General features: G+C 51.5%; 1 protein-coding gene across 3 annotated transcripts in view; it reads left to right on the plus strand.

Annotated features, from left to right (window-relative positions):
- BEGAIN (brain enriched guanylate kinase associated) overlaps positions 1-15,150 on the plus strand; it is a 91,617-nt gene that overhangs the window by 42,392 nt on the left and 34,075 nt on the right. For 2 of the 3 annotated variants that reach the window (XM_040333769.1, XM_040333771.1), the window contains exon 1: positions 2,821-3,041. In XM_040333769.1, the coding sequence (XP_040189703.1) occupies positions 2,908-3,041 (134 nt within the window). In that variant the 5' untranslated portion in view covers positions 2,821-2,907. Of the gene's footprint in view, positions 1-2,820; positions 3,042-15,150 lie in introns of those variants that run through there. The other variant, XM_040333770.1, reaches the window with a different exon arrangement.

Genomic DNA, 15,150 nt, shown 5'->3' on the forward strand with positions numbered 1-15,150 from the left:
CCTGTAAAGGGCCCAGATGGCAAAAAAATGTTTTTATATATATTTTTTTGTTTTGTTTTTATTAAAGGGAGGTAACCCCCGCTTTTTTTATTTATATATATATATATATATATTTTATATATATATATATATATATATATATTAAAGAGCCCAGAGGTCCCCAGGGCCCCCGGATGGCTACCCCCCCCTTTTAGGTCCCCAGGGCAACCCCCCCAATTCCTGGCACCCCCCGCTTCTCAATTCATGCCCCCCCACGCTTCTCAATTACCGGCGGATTGCTTTGGAATCCCCCCCCCAAAGCACCTTGTCCCCATGTTGATGGGTCTCATGCGGTGTATCATGTCCATGGACAGAATACATTGTAGGCTGGGGGGATGTTACATGAGCCTAATAGAGATCAATGCTAATCAGGCCCCGGACTGGCCATAGGGCATACCGGGCATATGCCTGGTGGGCCGCGGCGGCCCGCAGGTCACGTCTCTGTAATGTAGGGGGGGTCTGTATTATAGGGAGGGGGTCTGTACTGTAGAGAGGGGGCCTGTACTGTAGGGAGGTCTGTGTAACATGCAGGGGGGTCCAGAACTGTTAGGGGGGTGTCTGTGTAACAAACTGTGGGGTGCTGTGTAATGTAAAGGGGTCCAGAGGTGCGATACTATGTAATGTAAAGGGGTCCAGAGGTGCAGGGTGCTGTGTAATGTAAAGGGGTCCAGAGGTGCAGGGTGCTGTGTAATGTAAAGGGGCCCAAAGGTGCAGGGTGCTGTGTAATGTAAAGGAGTCCAGAGGTGCAGGGTGCTGTGTAATGTAAAGGAGTCCAGAGGAGCAGGGTGCTGTGTAATGTAAAGGGGTCTAGAGGTGCAAGGTTCTGTGTAATGTAAAGGGGTCCAGAGGTGCAGGGTGTTGTGTAATGTAAAGGGGTCCAGAGGTGCAAGGTGGTGTGTAATGTAAAGGGGTCCAGAGGTGCAGGGTGCTGTGTAATGTAAAGGGCCCAAAGGTGCAGGGTGCTGTGTAATGTAAAGGGGTCCAGAGGTGCAGGGTGCTGTGTAATGTAAAGGGGCCCAGAGGTACAAGGTTCTGTGTAATGTAAAGGGGTCTAGAGGTGCAGGGTGCTGTGTAATGTAAAGGGGTCCAGAGGTGCGGTGCTGTGTAGTGTAAAGGGGTCCAGAGGTGCAGGGTGCTGTGTAATGTAAAGGGGTCCAGAGGTACAAGGTGCTGGAACCCCACATCCCATCATTAACTGCCGCCCCAAAGCGCTGCCACCGCCCCCCGGGCTGCTCAGTCTTGTCCCAGTTTGGGCCTGATGCTAATCAATGTTCCCACTACAGACTGCTCAGGGCCAGGGGCCACACATCATAGACCAAAGGGCCCCTAGGACGGCAGGTTGGGCACCGCTGGAGAACCGAATTCATCCATAGGATAGGCCGGTAATATTCCATCTCTGTGCCCCGATGCTGTATAGTCGCTGCGTGTGTTCCATGTCTGTCACATGCAGAACGCTGAGGCTCTCCTCCCGCTATTCGCTGACGTTGGTCGCCAATGACCGCCATTTGTGTCTCCGCTTTGTTTTTCGATGGGCTTGAAATCTCCGTGGCTTTGTCTGTTTGTGGCGCATCTTATGCAGATTTACTTCAGAATGTGAAATATTTGGTGATAGAATTTTCAGAATCTCTCGAATTCTCCCGATGATTGCAATTCTTTGTTCTGTTCACCATTATCATTGAAATGAAAAGAAAATGATGAGTTGTCACCAGAACACCAAGAGAGGGCAAATCACCCCTACGGGACACGGATGGCCTAAAAACTGACATGGGTTATTACCCCCCCCCCCCCCTCTCCCACCATCCAAAATGAAAAATACAAATTTGCCTTTAGTTACATTCTCAGTAAAAAAAGATGCAGAGATCTGGGCAGCTGAAGTTATGGCAAAATCTCCTCTTTTTCTGCAAAGGTCAGACTTGGTCCTGCCTCTCCGGTCTTCCCATTGGCCTGCTAATATAATGAGCAACCTCAGTGACCAATGGGGATGCTCTGAGCAGGAGGGTGTGGGGGGGCCAAGCTTCTTTCCATTGGCCTTCTAATATAAAGGCCAACCTCAGTGTCCAATAGGGGGACTAAGAGCAGGAGGGTGTGGGGGGGGGGGCAAGCTTCTTCCAATTGGCCTTCTAATATAAAGGGCAACCTCAGTGACCAATAGGGGAGCTAAGAGATGGAGGGTGTGGGAGCCAAGCTTCTTTCCATTGGCCTTCTAATATAAAGACCAACCTCAGTGACCAATAGCAGGAGGGTGTGGGGGCCAAGCTTCTTCCAATTGGCCTTCTAATATTAAGGGCAACCTCAGTGACCAATGGGGAGGCTCTGAGCAGGAGGGCGGGGAGGCCAAGCTTCTTCCCATTGGCCTGCTAATATGAAGGGTGACCAATAGGGGGACTAAGAGCAGGAGGGTGTGGGGGCCAAGCTTCTTCAAATTGGCCTTCTAATATTAAGGGCAACCTCAATGACCAATGGGGAGGCTCTGAGCAGGAGGGAGTGGAGGCCAAGCTTCTTCCCATTGGCCTTCTAATATAAAGGGCAACCTCAGTGACCAATAGGAAGGCTCAGAGCAGGAGGGAGTGGAGGCCAAGCTTCTTCCAATTGGCCTTCTAATATTAAGGGCAACCTCAGTGACCAATGGGAGGCTCTGAGCAGGGGGGTGTGGGGCCACGCTGCACTTTTCCTTGAGGCATAAAACATTGGCTGTCTATATCTCCGGATCTCCCGGTCACTTTCTATGTTTCCGGAGATGCCCTCTGCTTCCTCACATTTTCATCGTACACTCCATCTGAATTGCCCAGCCTAGTGAGAGGTTTAGGTGAGAGGTTCTCATGCACAGTGTTGAAGTTGAGGGTAGACGGTGGTGTTCTGATATCTGTTATGTATGTCCCACATTTAGCCATGGTTTATCCTTTATGCTGCAGGGTACGAAATTCCTGGGTGCCCACCTGTCTGTGGCAACCTAAAATTCTCCAAGACAGTCACGCCAAATCTTCTCCTAGCTTCTGGGACAGGTAACTACATGTGATGTTCTTCTGTGTATTTCTGTCATTCCAGGGACCCTAGCAGAGGGACTTTCTTCACCTATTATCACCTATACATACAATAGAGACTGAAGGACGATGAACCCGGGAAATCTGCCACTTTCTATAGGATCAGATCACGTGTTGGGTGGGCACCAGCGGGGGGAGGGTCAGGCTTCCACATCTTATATACCGTGTTTCCCCAAAAATAAGCCTGGGTCTTATATTTTGGCAACAAAAGACACAGTAGGGCTTATTTTCGGGGTAGGTCTTACCATGTAATGTGATGTCTTCTCTCCTCCTCTCCCTCCCTGCCTGTCGGGAATCCCCGGTGTGAACCAAGTTAAAATGCTTGTAAAATCCTATAATCCGCTCCAGTGCTGGGACAAGGTCATCTACCGGGTTTCCCCGAAAATAAGCCCTAGTAAAATTAGTTTAACATATTTTTTTTAATTCATTTTGCAGAATGATTGCAGCGGCACGCCTAGCACACCTCCCCAAATTTTCCCTCCCAACACAAATCCCCCCCCCCAATCTCCTTGCGGTGCCCCCAAACCTTACATGATACCTTACAGCCGCCCCTCCCTCCTGCCCACCCCTTGTCCCGGCCATGATCCACTTCATTACAGGAGTATATAATGTACAATGTGTGTGTTTCTGTAATAGAATTGTGCCAAATACCTTTGTTATAGCGCCACTCTGCGCTTCTGGGACCCGCCGGAGCTCTCTTCCCCGCAATTATATTACAGAAACACACACATTGTACATTATATAATACTGTAATAGAGAGGATTATAAGATTTTACAAGCATTTTAAACTAGGGCTTATTTTCGGGGTAGGGCTTGTATTGCAGCCCTCCTGTAAAATTACACTAAGGCCCCGTACACACGACCAAACATGTATGCTGAAACTGGTCCGCGGGCCAGTTTCAGCATACATGTTCGGTCGTGTGTAGGCGCGAGCGGGCCGAATTCCAGCAAACATTTGCCCGCCGGGCCTTTTCCCAGCGGGCAAATATTCGTGGACGTGTTTTAAAACCGTCTGCTGGAATCCTGCCCGCTCGGACATGTACGGTCGTCAGTGCAGACCTACCGTACATGTCCAGGCGCCCGCCGTCCCTCGCATGCGTCGAATGACTTCGACGCATGCGTGGAAGCCTTTAAATGGCAGGCCCGCCCACGTCTCCGCCGCGTCATCGTCGCGGCGACTACGCGGACACGCCCCGCGTATTGTTTACGCGCGGACTTCTGTACGATGGTTAGTACAACCATCGTACAGAAGCCCTCTGGCAGGCATGTACGGTGAAAACGGTCCGACGGACCGGTTTCACCGTACATGTTTGTTCGTGAGTACCCGGCCTTAGTCTTATTTTCGGGGTAGGTCTTACTTTTGGGGAAAACATGGTAGACATGTGCCATTCGTTTCGGTACGAATATAAATTCCGACACATTTTTGGTTATTCAGAGATTTGGATGTATCTGAATTCCTGAATCAAATAGTAACAAATTCCGTTGAAATTCATTTTAGTTTTCTAACAAATTCCAAATTTTATTAACGACTCGAATTTGGATCGGTGGAAAAGTGATGGACTGTTTTAAATCCTGTGTGAAGAATAGCTGGCTGGTAAGGAGCAGGTCGGGAAACCAGCTGCCGTGTCCTTAACAACCACTCATCAGCTGTCAGCGGGCTTTCCTACTGACAGCTGAAATGTAAACAAAAGAATGCCGGAAATGAAAAATTCCAAAAAGAAAAACTGTGTGGGCCCCCCCAATCCATTCCAGGCCCCTCAGATCTGGTATGGATTTTAAGGCAAAAAAAAAAAATGCCCCCCCCCAAATCCATACCACTTATCCAAGCATGCAGCTGGAAAGGGGGGGGAGACAAGCGAGGCCCCCCCCCCCAACTCTACCAGGCCACCTGCCCTCAACATGGGGGTGTTTTGGGGCAGAGGGGGCTCCCCCCCAAAGCACCTTGGCCCAGTGGTTGTGGGGGAACGTTGGGTGACTTATTGTAATCTGGAAGCCCCCCTTTAACAAGGGGGTCCCCAGATCCCGGCCCCCCTATGTGAATGAGTATGGGGTACAAAGTACCACTACCCATTCACCAAAAAAGTGTAAAAAGCAAATAAAAACACAACAAAAATAAATGTCCCCCAAAGTAGATCCATCGTCAATCATGATGCCCGCCAAAACTGCCGACCCAAAAACTCCGCACCCGAAGGCTCGCCACCTGACAATTCTTAAATAACTAATGGGCGGAGCCACCCAATGACGTCATTGGGTGTCCCCCGCCCCCTTGTGATGTCATCGACCGGAGCATGCTGGGTAGATGGCGTCATAAGGTGGCAGGGGGGCCACACGATGATGTCATCCAGCGGCCCCACCCTTTAGTAATTAAGGAACTGTCAGAGGGTGGAGCTGTCAGACGGCAGGAGCCTTCAGGTGCCGGCATTTTGATTGACGATGGATCAATTTCGGGGGACATTTATTTATTTTTGTTTTTTAATAAAGGAATTATCAAAAACTGTTGTGTTTTTATTTACTTTTTACAAATTTTTGGTGAATGAGTAGGGGTAAAATGTACCCCTACTCATTCACATGGGGGGATCTGGGGGCCCCGTTGTTAAAGGGTACTTCCAGATTCCGATAGGTCACCCTTACAACCACCGGGCCAGGGTTGTGGGGAAGAGGCTATTGTCCTTATCAATGGGGGACAAGGTGCTTTGGGGGGATCCCCCTACCCCAAAGTAACCCCCATGTTGAGGGCATGTGACCTGGTATGATTCAGGAGGGGGGGCGCTTGCCCCCCCTTTTCCTGACCTGTCCGACTGCATGCTTAGATAAGGGTCTAGTATAGATTTTGGGGGGACCCCACGCCATTTAAAAAAAAAATGGTGTGGGGTTCCCCTTAAAATCCATTCCAGACCTGAGGGCCTGTTGAGTATTGGGGGGGGGGACCCCACGCTGTTAGAAAAAAAAAGAATGCTATTCTGAATAAACAATGCTAAATTTACAAAAAAAAATTCAAAATTCCGAAAACGAATTGGTCCATTATTGCATTGGACCAATTTGTTTTTTTTTCATCTTCAACAAATTGTTTTAAAAAAAATTGCTTGGGGGCCCCCCACCACAAAATCTCTGCTCTGCCCCCTCCCCAAAGCACCTTGTCCTCATGTTGATGAGGACAAGGGCCTCTTCCCAAAAACCCTGGCATGGCGGTGTACCCCTACTCAGTCACCAAAAAAGTGTAAAAAGTAAATAAAAAAACAGAGACAGTCCTTTTTATTAGAAATAAAAAAAAAATATATATATATATATATATATATATATATATATATATATATATATATATAAATATATAAATATCCCCAGAAATAGATCCATCGTCAATCACTACCGCCGACCCACCAAAAAAAAAAGAAAACGCTCTGCACCCAACGAAGGCTTCCGCCACCTGACAGTACTTAAATAACTAACTAAGGTGCTGGGGCCCCCTTGTGACATCATCGGGTGACCCCCGCCCCCTTGTGACATCATCGACCCAGCATGCCCTGGTGAATGATGTCATTGGGTGGCCCCACCCCTTAGTTATTTAAGAACTGTCGGACATCAGGAGCCTTTGTCGGGTGCAGAGCTTCTTTTTTTTCTTCGGCGGTATCGGCGAACATCATGATTCAATTTGGATCTATTGTTGTTTTTTTTTTTTAAAGGACTTATAAAAAACTGTTGTGCTTGAGGGGGCTTCCATATTCTGATAAATCACCCCCCCCCCCCACAACCACTGAGCCAGGGTTGTGGGAAGAGGCCCTTGTCCCCATCAACATGAGGGAAAAAGGTGCATTGGGGGGTGCAGAGCCCCCTGCCTCAAAGCACCATGTGAGGGGGGGGTGCTTGCTCATCCTCCCCCTTTCCTGGCCTGCTGGGCTGATAAGGGTCTGTTATGAATTTTAGGGGGGCCCCACGTCATTAACAAAAAAAAATAGCCTGAAAATCCATATCAGACCTGAACGGCCTGGTATGGATTGAGGGGGGACCCCACAATGTTTTTTTTCTGCACTTTTCATTGCCGGCAAGTCTTATGTTTACATTTCAGCTGTCAGTGGGGAAACCTGCTGACAGCTGATGAGTCGGTTGTTAAGGACGTGGCAGCCGGCTTTCTGACCCACTGCTTAGCAGCCAACTATTCTTCACACAGGATTCAAACTCGTTAGAAAATTAATAAGCGAAACTAAACGTCATCAGAGAAGGGGGGATGGGTTGTCATCAGAGAAGGGGGAGATGGGTTGTCATCAGAGAAGGGGGAGATGGGTTGTCATCAGAGAAGGGGGAGATGGGTTGTCATCAGAGAAGGGGGAGATGGGTTGTCATCAAAGAAGGGGGAGATGGGTTGTCATCAGAGAAGGGGGGGATGGGTTGTCATCAGAGAAGGGGGGATGGGTTGTCATCAGAGAAGGGGGAGATGGGTTGTCATCAAAGAAGGGGGAGATGGGTTGTCATCAGAGAAAGGGGAGGGTGGGTTGTCATCAGAGAAGGGGGGATGGGTTGTCATCAGAGAAGGGGAAGATGGGTTGTCATCAAAGGGGGGATGGGTTGTCATCAGAGAAGGGGGGATGGGTTTTCATCAGAGAAGGGGGGGTGGGTTGTCATCAGAGAAAGGGGAGGGTGGGTTGTCATCAGAGAAGGGGGGATGGGTTGTCATCAGAGAAGGGGGAGATGGGTTGTCATCAAAGAAGGGGGAGATGGGTTGTCATCAGAGAAAGGGGAGGGTGGGTTGTCATCAGAGAAGGGGGAGATGGGTTGTCATCAAAGAAGGGGGAGATGGGTTGTCATCAGAGAAAGGGGAGGGTGGGTTGTCATCAGAGAAGGGGGAGATGGGTTGTCATCAAAGAAGGGGGAGATGGGTTGTCATCAGAGAAGGGGGAGATGGGTTGTCATCAGAGAAGGGGGAGATGGGTTGTCATCAGAGAAGTGGGGGTGGGTTGTCATCAGAGAAGGGGAAGATGGGTTGTCATCAAAGAAGGGGGAGATGGGTTGTCATCAGAGAAAGGGGAGATGGGTTGTCATCAGAGAAGGGGGAGATGGGTTGTCATCAGAGAAGTGGGGGTGGGTTGTCATCAGAGAAGGGGAAGATGGGTTGTCATCAAAGAAGGGGGAGATGGGTTGTCATCAGAGAAAGGGGAGGGTGGGTTGTCATCAGAGAAGGGGGATCGGTTGTCATGGGGAAAGGAAGGTGTCCTTGTCTTGGAGATTTCCCTAAAAGGAAGTGGTGGGAAATCTCCCCAGCAGATGTACAATATATATATAAAAATTATAAAAAAAAAGGGGGGTAGCCATCTGGGACCCTGGGGACCTCTGGGCCCTTTAATAAAAAATAAATAAAAAACAAATATATATAAATATATAAAATATATATATATTTTATAAAAAAAAGGGGGGGTTGCCATCCAGGGCCCTGGGGACCTCTGGCCCCTTTATTAAAATAAAACAAAAAATATATATATATATATATATATATATATATATATATATATATTAAAAAAATGTACTAAAAAAAAAAAGGGGGATTGCCATTCGGGGCCCTGGGGACCTCCGGGTCCCTTCCAAAAAAAAGGGGGTTGCCATCCGGGCCCATGGGGACATCCGGGCCCCTTACAGGTGTACGCCCCTGATGGCAACCCTGGGGACACCTGTTACAGTGACAATCTTGTTGAAGAGATTTCCTCTCGCTTCCTGTTGTGTCTTTGGGACAGGAAGTGAAGGGAAATCTCCCCAATGAAGAACCTGACCATTTCCTACTATATAGCAGAGTGGTTCCGAGAGACTCGCCTCCCCCAATGATAGCGTTTCTTTAGAAGATTTGTTGGATTGTTTGGAACCTTTTCGGCTTGACTCGTTTAGTAATTAATAAGTAATCTGGCCGGTCCCCCGGAGGTCCTCCTCCTGACACGTAACAGACTTCTCCCCAAACATAAAACATATTGTGAGGCTGAAATTCTAATGAATAATGTAGAAGCCTCCGGGAACTTTCTTTCCTTCACTGAAATCCTTCCGGGCTTGTCGCTCTTCATTTACAGTCTGTCCTTCCACCTCTTCCATGTTTCCGGCTTCTTCCCCTTTACTTCATGTGTGCGAATCTCACATCTGCGCATCTCTGATTTCTGAATATTCTTTTATAAAAGCTTCATGTCCTTCCCGCTGTTTTATGGTCGTTCGCTCAATTTTCTCTCAGGTTAAATCCTCTGCAATGATTGGAGCGGTTGAAGAGTGCGAATGATGAAGGGATTGGGGACTGGGGAGGGGAGAGGGGTCTACAGAGGGGAGAGGGGAGAGGGGACTGAAGGGGAGAGGGAAATGCAGAGAGGAGAGGGGATTGCAGAGGGGAGAGGGGTCTACAGAGGGGAGAGGGGACTGCAGAGGGGAGAGGGGTCTACAGAGGGGAGAGGGGACTGCAGAGGGGAGAGGGGACTGCAGAGGGGAGAGGGGTCTACAGAGGGGAGAGGGGACTGCAGAGGGGAGAGGGGTCTACAGAGGGGAGAGGGGACTGCAGAGAGGAGAGGGGGATAGAGAGGGAAATGCAGAGAGGAGAGGGGACTGCAGAGGGTAGAGGGGGATATAGAGGGAAATGCAGAGAGGAGAGGGGACTGCAGAGGGGAGAGGGGGATAGAGAGGGGACTGCAGAGGGGAGAGGGGGATAGAGAGGGAAATGCAGAGAGGAGAGGGGGATACAGAGGGGAGAGGGGACTGCAGAGGGGAGAGGGGTCTACAGAGAGGAGAGGGGTCTGCAGAGGGGAGAGGGGTCTACAGAGGGGAGAGGGGTCTGCAGAGGGGAGAGGGGTCTACAGAGGGGAGAGGGGACTGCAGAGGGGAGAGGGGTCTACAGAGGGGAGAGGGGACTGAAGGGGGAGAGGGGGATACAGAGGGGAGAGGGGACTGCAGAGGGTAGAGGGGGATATAGAGGGAAATGCAGAGAGGAGAGGGGACTGCAGAGGGGAGAGGGGGATAGAGAGGGGACTGCAGAGGGGAGAGGGGGATAGAGAGGGAAATGCAGAGAGGAGAGGGGGATACAGAGGGGAGAGGGGACTGCAGAGGGGAGAGGGGTCTACAGAGGGGAGAGGGGTCTGCAGAGGGGAGAGGGGTCTACAGAGGGGAGAGGGGACTGCAGAGGGGAGAGGGGTCTACAGAGGGGAGAGGGGACTGCAGAGGGGAGAGGCGGGATACAGAGGGAACTGCAGAGGGGAGAGGGGTCTACAGAGGGGAGAGGGGACTGCAGAGGGGAGAGGGGTCTACAGAGGGGAGAGGGGACTGCAGAGGGGGGATACAGAGGGAACTGGAGAGGAGTCTACAGAGGGGAGAGGAGTATGCAGAGGGGACTGCAGAGCAGAGAGAGGGATACAGAGGGGAGAGGGAAATGCAAAGGGGGAAGAAGGGAGAAGGGAATGCAGAGCGGAGAGGGGAACAGAGAGGGGACTGCAGAGGGGAGATGGGGACTGCAGAAGGGAGACAGGGGATACAGAGGGGTCTGCAGAGGGGAGAGGGGACTGCAGAGTGGAGAGGGGGATACAGAGGGGAGAGGGGGATATAGAGGGAACTGCAGAGAGGAGAGGGGGATACAGAGGGGAGAGGGGACTGTAGAGGGGAGAGGGGACTGCAGAGCGGAGAGAGGGGGATACAGAGCGGAGAGGGGACTGCAGAGGGGGAGAGGGGACTGCAGAGCGGAGAGGGGGATAGAGAGGGGACTGCAGAGGGGAGAGAGGAATGCAGAGGGGGTATACAGAGGGGTCTGCAGAGGAGACTGCAGAGGGGAGAGAGGGATAGGGAGGGGACTGCAGAGGGGAGAGGGGAATGCAAAGGGGAGATGGGGACTGCAGAGGGGAGAGGGGGGATACAGAGGGGACTGCAGAGGGGTAGAGGGGAGAAGGGAATGCAGAGGGGAGAGGGGCTGCAGAGCGGAAAGGGGGATAAAGAGGGGACTGCAGAGGGGAGAGAGGGGACTGCAGAGGGGAGAGAGGGGAATGCAGAGGGGACTGCAGAGGGGAGAGAGGGGACTGCAGAGGGGAGACGGGGATATAGGGGACTGCAGAGAGGAGAGGGGGATACAGAGGGGAGAGGGGAATGCAGAGGGGAGAGGGGGACTGCAGAGGGGAGAGGGGGGACTGCAGAGGGGAGGGGGGAACTGCAGGGGAAGAGAGAAATCCAGAGGGGTGAGGGGGGATACAGAGGGGTGAGGGGGATACAGAGGGGAGAGAGGGATACAGAGGGGAGAGGGGACTGCAGAGGGGAGAGGGGATACAGAGGGGAGAGGGGACTGGAGAGGGGGGGATACAGAGGGCAGAGGGGACTGCAGAGGGGAGAGGGGGATACAGAGGGGAGAGGGGACTGCAGAGGGGAGAGGGGACTGCAGAGTGGACAGGGGGATATAGAGGGGAGAGGGGGACTGCAGAAGGGAGAGAGGGATACAGAGGGGACTGCAGAGGGGAGAGGGGATACAGAGGGGAGAGGGGGATACAGAGGGGACTGGAGAGGGGAGAGGGGACTGCAGAGGGGAGAGGGGATACAGAGGGGAGAGGGGGATACAGAGGGGAGAGGGGACTGGAGAGGGGAGAGGGGACTGCAGAGGGGAGAGGGGACTGCAGAGTGGATAGGGGGATATAGAGGGGAGAGGGGGACTACAGAGGGGAGAGGGGACTGCAGAGGGGGGTTGAATAGGAACCCTTCTCTCAGCGACCTTCCAGGGGAAGAGAGAGAAGATGAAGAGGATTGCCGGCCGGATCATTGGAGAGCCGAGGAACGTCGCTGTAACAGCTTTCATTTGAATTGCAGAGTGTTCCCCGAGCTCGCCGTCACATACAGCCCCGCCTCCTGGCCCAGGTACTTTGATAGACAGAACACTGGTCCAATGCCGGGACGTGTCACATGTATTAAAGTACCCGGGCCAGGAGGCGGGACTGTGTGTGACAGCGAGCACAATTCAAATGAAAGCTGTTACAGCGACGTTCCCCGCTCTTTCATGATCCGGCCAGCAATCCTCTTGCTCTCCTCTCTCTTCCTTTGCACAGGTGAAGCTGCATTGTTGGGCACAGGTGAGGCTGCATTGTTAGGCACAGGTGATGCTGCATTGTTGGGCACATGTGAAGCTGCATTGTTGGGCACAGGTGAAGCTGCATTGTTGGGCACAGGTAAGGCTGCAATGTTGGGCACATATGAGGCTGCATTGTTGGGCACAGGTGAGGCTGCATTGTTGGGCACAGGTGAGGCTGCATTGTTGGGCACAGGGGAGGCTGCATTGTGAGGTAGAAATTCTGCGGACTCTGATGTAAGGGGGAACTCTGCAGACTCAGATGTAAGGGGGGCTCTGTGAACCCTGTGTGACGGTCAGGGGTTAACACCGTTTACGATCTTCCATTCCACCAACCACAATAGCTTATCCGACAATCCAGCAGACAGGACCCATTCCATTCTCCAGAATAAGGACGAGACACACAGCTCTGTTCTTTCTGGTTCAAACGAATGAATACTTTAATGGTACACTCAGCTTGTTATACTGTATACAGTTACAAGCATGCTACAGGGACAATGAAACTCTCCACCCAAAACATCACACAATGGGCCCTTAACGAGTTCCCCCCTCAATCCACATCTATTATCAATAGACTCTTTACACAAAACAGTGTCATTAGCATACACAATAAAAGGTCGTAGGAGCAGACCTAATTAACACAATCGACAACAGACAGTAATCACAGCAAGACACTTAAACATCCCATAATAGGCAGCCAGACTGGCTACCAAGCTCCAATTCACATCACCACAGTAGCAGACTCAATTAGCATCTCAACAGTCTATGTTACACATTGAATGAGACATTCTTATTGACCTGTTGGGGTCAGAATGAACAACCTGTAATATTCCAAGATCCTGAATTATCATTAATGTCCCATTTCATGTCAGTTCTCAGTCATCCTATGCCCAAAAGGGACATAGGATGACCCTAGACCCAAGAGTCATTAGTGACGCTGGCACAGGAGTACCCCCCATCCTTCAAAAGTCTCTGGGTGTCACGGGCCATTCCGTTACATCCTGATTAAAGGGGAATGCTGGGAACTATGATGTACGTGGAGATTCTGGTTCCCAGAGACTCTCTTACATCAGAGTTCTCCTTTACACCAGAGTCTGCAGAGTAACATCGGAGTCCCCTCCTTACGTCACATTTCTTAGTGTTCCTCCATAAATCAGTCCCCAGAGTTTTCCCTTACATCAGATTCTGCAGAGCCTCCCCTTACAGTGGAGCTATGTGTAAGCACTGTGTATCCCGTTTTCACCTTTTTGCTGTGGATTGTAGTATTTTCCATTTTACCATTAAAGGACCATTCAGGAATCTTTTCCAGGAGTGCGGCTGTCCAAATATTTTCTGTTTTGTTTTCTGCTGTACGCACTGCCAGCACCCGTGGTCTCCAGGAGGCGATTGATTAACCGATCATTTCCATCTGGAGCGGTAATTCTCTTTCTCACCTTACAGTGTAACGGAACTCTGTGGATTCAGATGTAAAGGGGAACTCTGTGGATTCAGATGTAAAGGGGAACTCTGTGGATTCAGATGTAAAGGGGGAACTCTGTGGATTTAGATGTAAAGGGGAACTCTGTGGATTCAGATGTAAAGGGGAACTCTGTGGATTCAGATGTAAAGGGGGAGCTCTGCAGATTTAGATGTAAAGGGGAACTCTGTGGATTCAGATGTAAAGGGGAACTCTGTGGATTCAGATGTAAAGGGGAAACTCTGCGGATTTAGATGTAAAGGGGAACTCTGTGGATTCAGATGTAAAGGGGAACTCTGTGGATTCAGATGTAAAGGGGAAAGATATTCGAATCCTCTATGGGGGCCCAACCCCTCTGTGTCCTGTCACCTCTCCTGAGGGGTTCCCAGCTTCTGAAGGGCCCCCTATTCTGGTATATAAAGAGTTGGTCCAAGCTGGAACAATGTAACAATCTATGATATATACCAGACCTTTTACTTTTTTGTTTGCATTGGCCCATGTCTCCCCTGGTAGTGCCCTTCCCCCATGTCTTCCCTGACAGTGCCCCTCCCCCATGTCTCAACTGGCAGTGCCCCCCTCAATGTCTCCCCTGGCAGTGCCCCCCTCCATGTCTCCCCTGGAAGTGCCCCTCCTTCAATGTCTACCCTGGCAGTGCCCCTCCCCCATGTCTCCCCTGGCAGTGCCCCCCTCATATCTCCCCTGGCAGTTCCCCCCCATGTCTCCCCTGGCAGTGTCCCTCCCCTCATATCTCCCCTGGCAGTGCCCCCATTCCATGGCTCCCCTGGTAGTGCCCCCATGTCTCCCTTGGCAGTGCCCCCCTCTCCATGTCTCCCCTGGCAGTGCCCCCTCCATGTCTCCCCTGGAAGTGCCCCTCCTTTAATGTCTCCCCTGGAAGTGCCCCTCCTTTAATGTCTCCCCTGGAAGTGCCCCCCATTCCATGTCTCCCCTGGAAGTGCCCCTCCCCAATGTCTCCCCTGGCAGTGCCTCCCCCATGTCTCCCCTGGCAGTGCCCCTCCCCCATGTCTCCCCTGGCAGTGCCCCTCCCCCATGTCTCCCTTGGCAGTGCACCCCCCCTCATATCTCCCCTGGCAGTGCACCCCATTCCATGGCTCACCCTGTAGTGCCCCCCCATATCTCCCCTGGCAGTGCCCCAATTCCATGGCTCCCCTGGTAGTGCCCCCATTCCATGGCTCCCCTGGTAGTGCCCCCCATTCCATGGCTCCCCTGGTAGTGCCCCATGTCTTCCCTGGCAGTGCTCACCATGTCTTCCATGGCAGTGCCCCTCTCATGTCTCCCCTGGCAGTGCCCCCTTCATGTTGCCCATGGCAGTGCCTACTATGTCTCCCCTGGCAGTGCCCCCTTCATGTTGCCCATGGCAGTGCCTCCTATGTCTCCCCTGGCAGTGCCCCCCCACAATCCTTTCAGGATTTGCTTCCCATTGACTTCATTGGGGTTCACATTAAAGTTTTGCAGATTTTTAGACGTGTCTGTAGGAAGTCTATGCCACCCAATCAGATTCGCCCGTCACTAATCTCCCGCTAATGTGACACAAATGGGGCACAAATCCC

This window comes from Rana temporaria, chromosome 13, assembly GCF_905171775.1.
Source record: "Rana temporaria chromosome 13, aRanTem1.1, whole genome shotgun sequence".
Taxonomy (NCBI): Eukaryota; Metazoa; Chordata; class Amphibia; order Anura; family Ranidae; genus Rana; species Rana temporaria.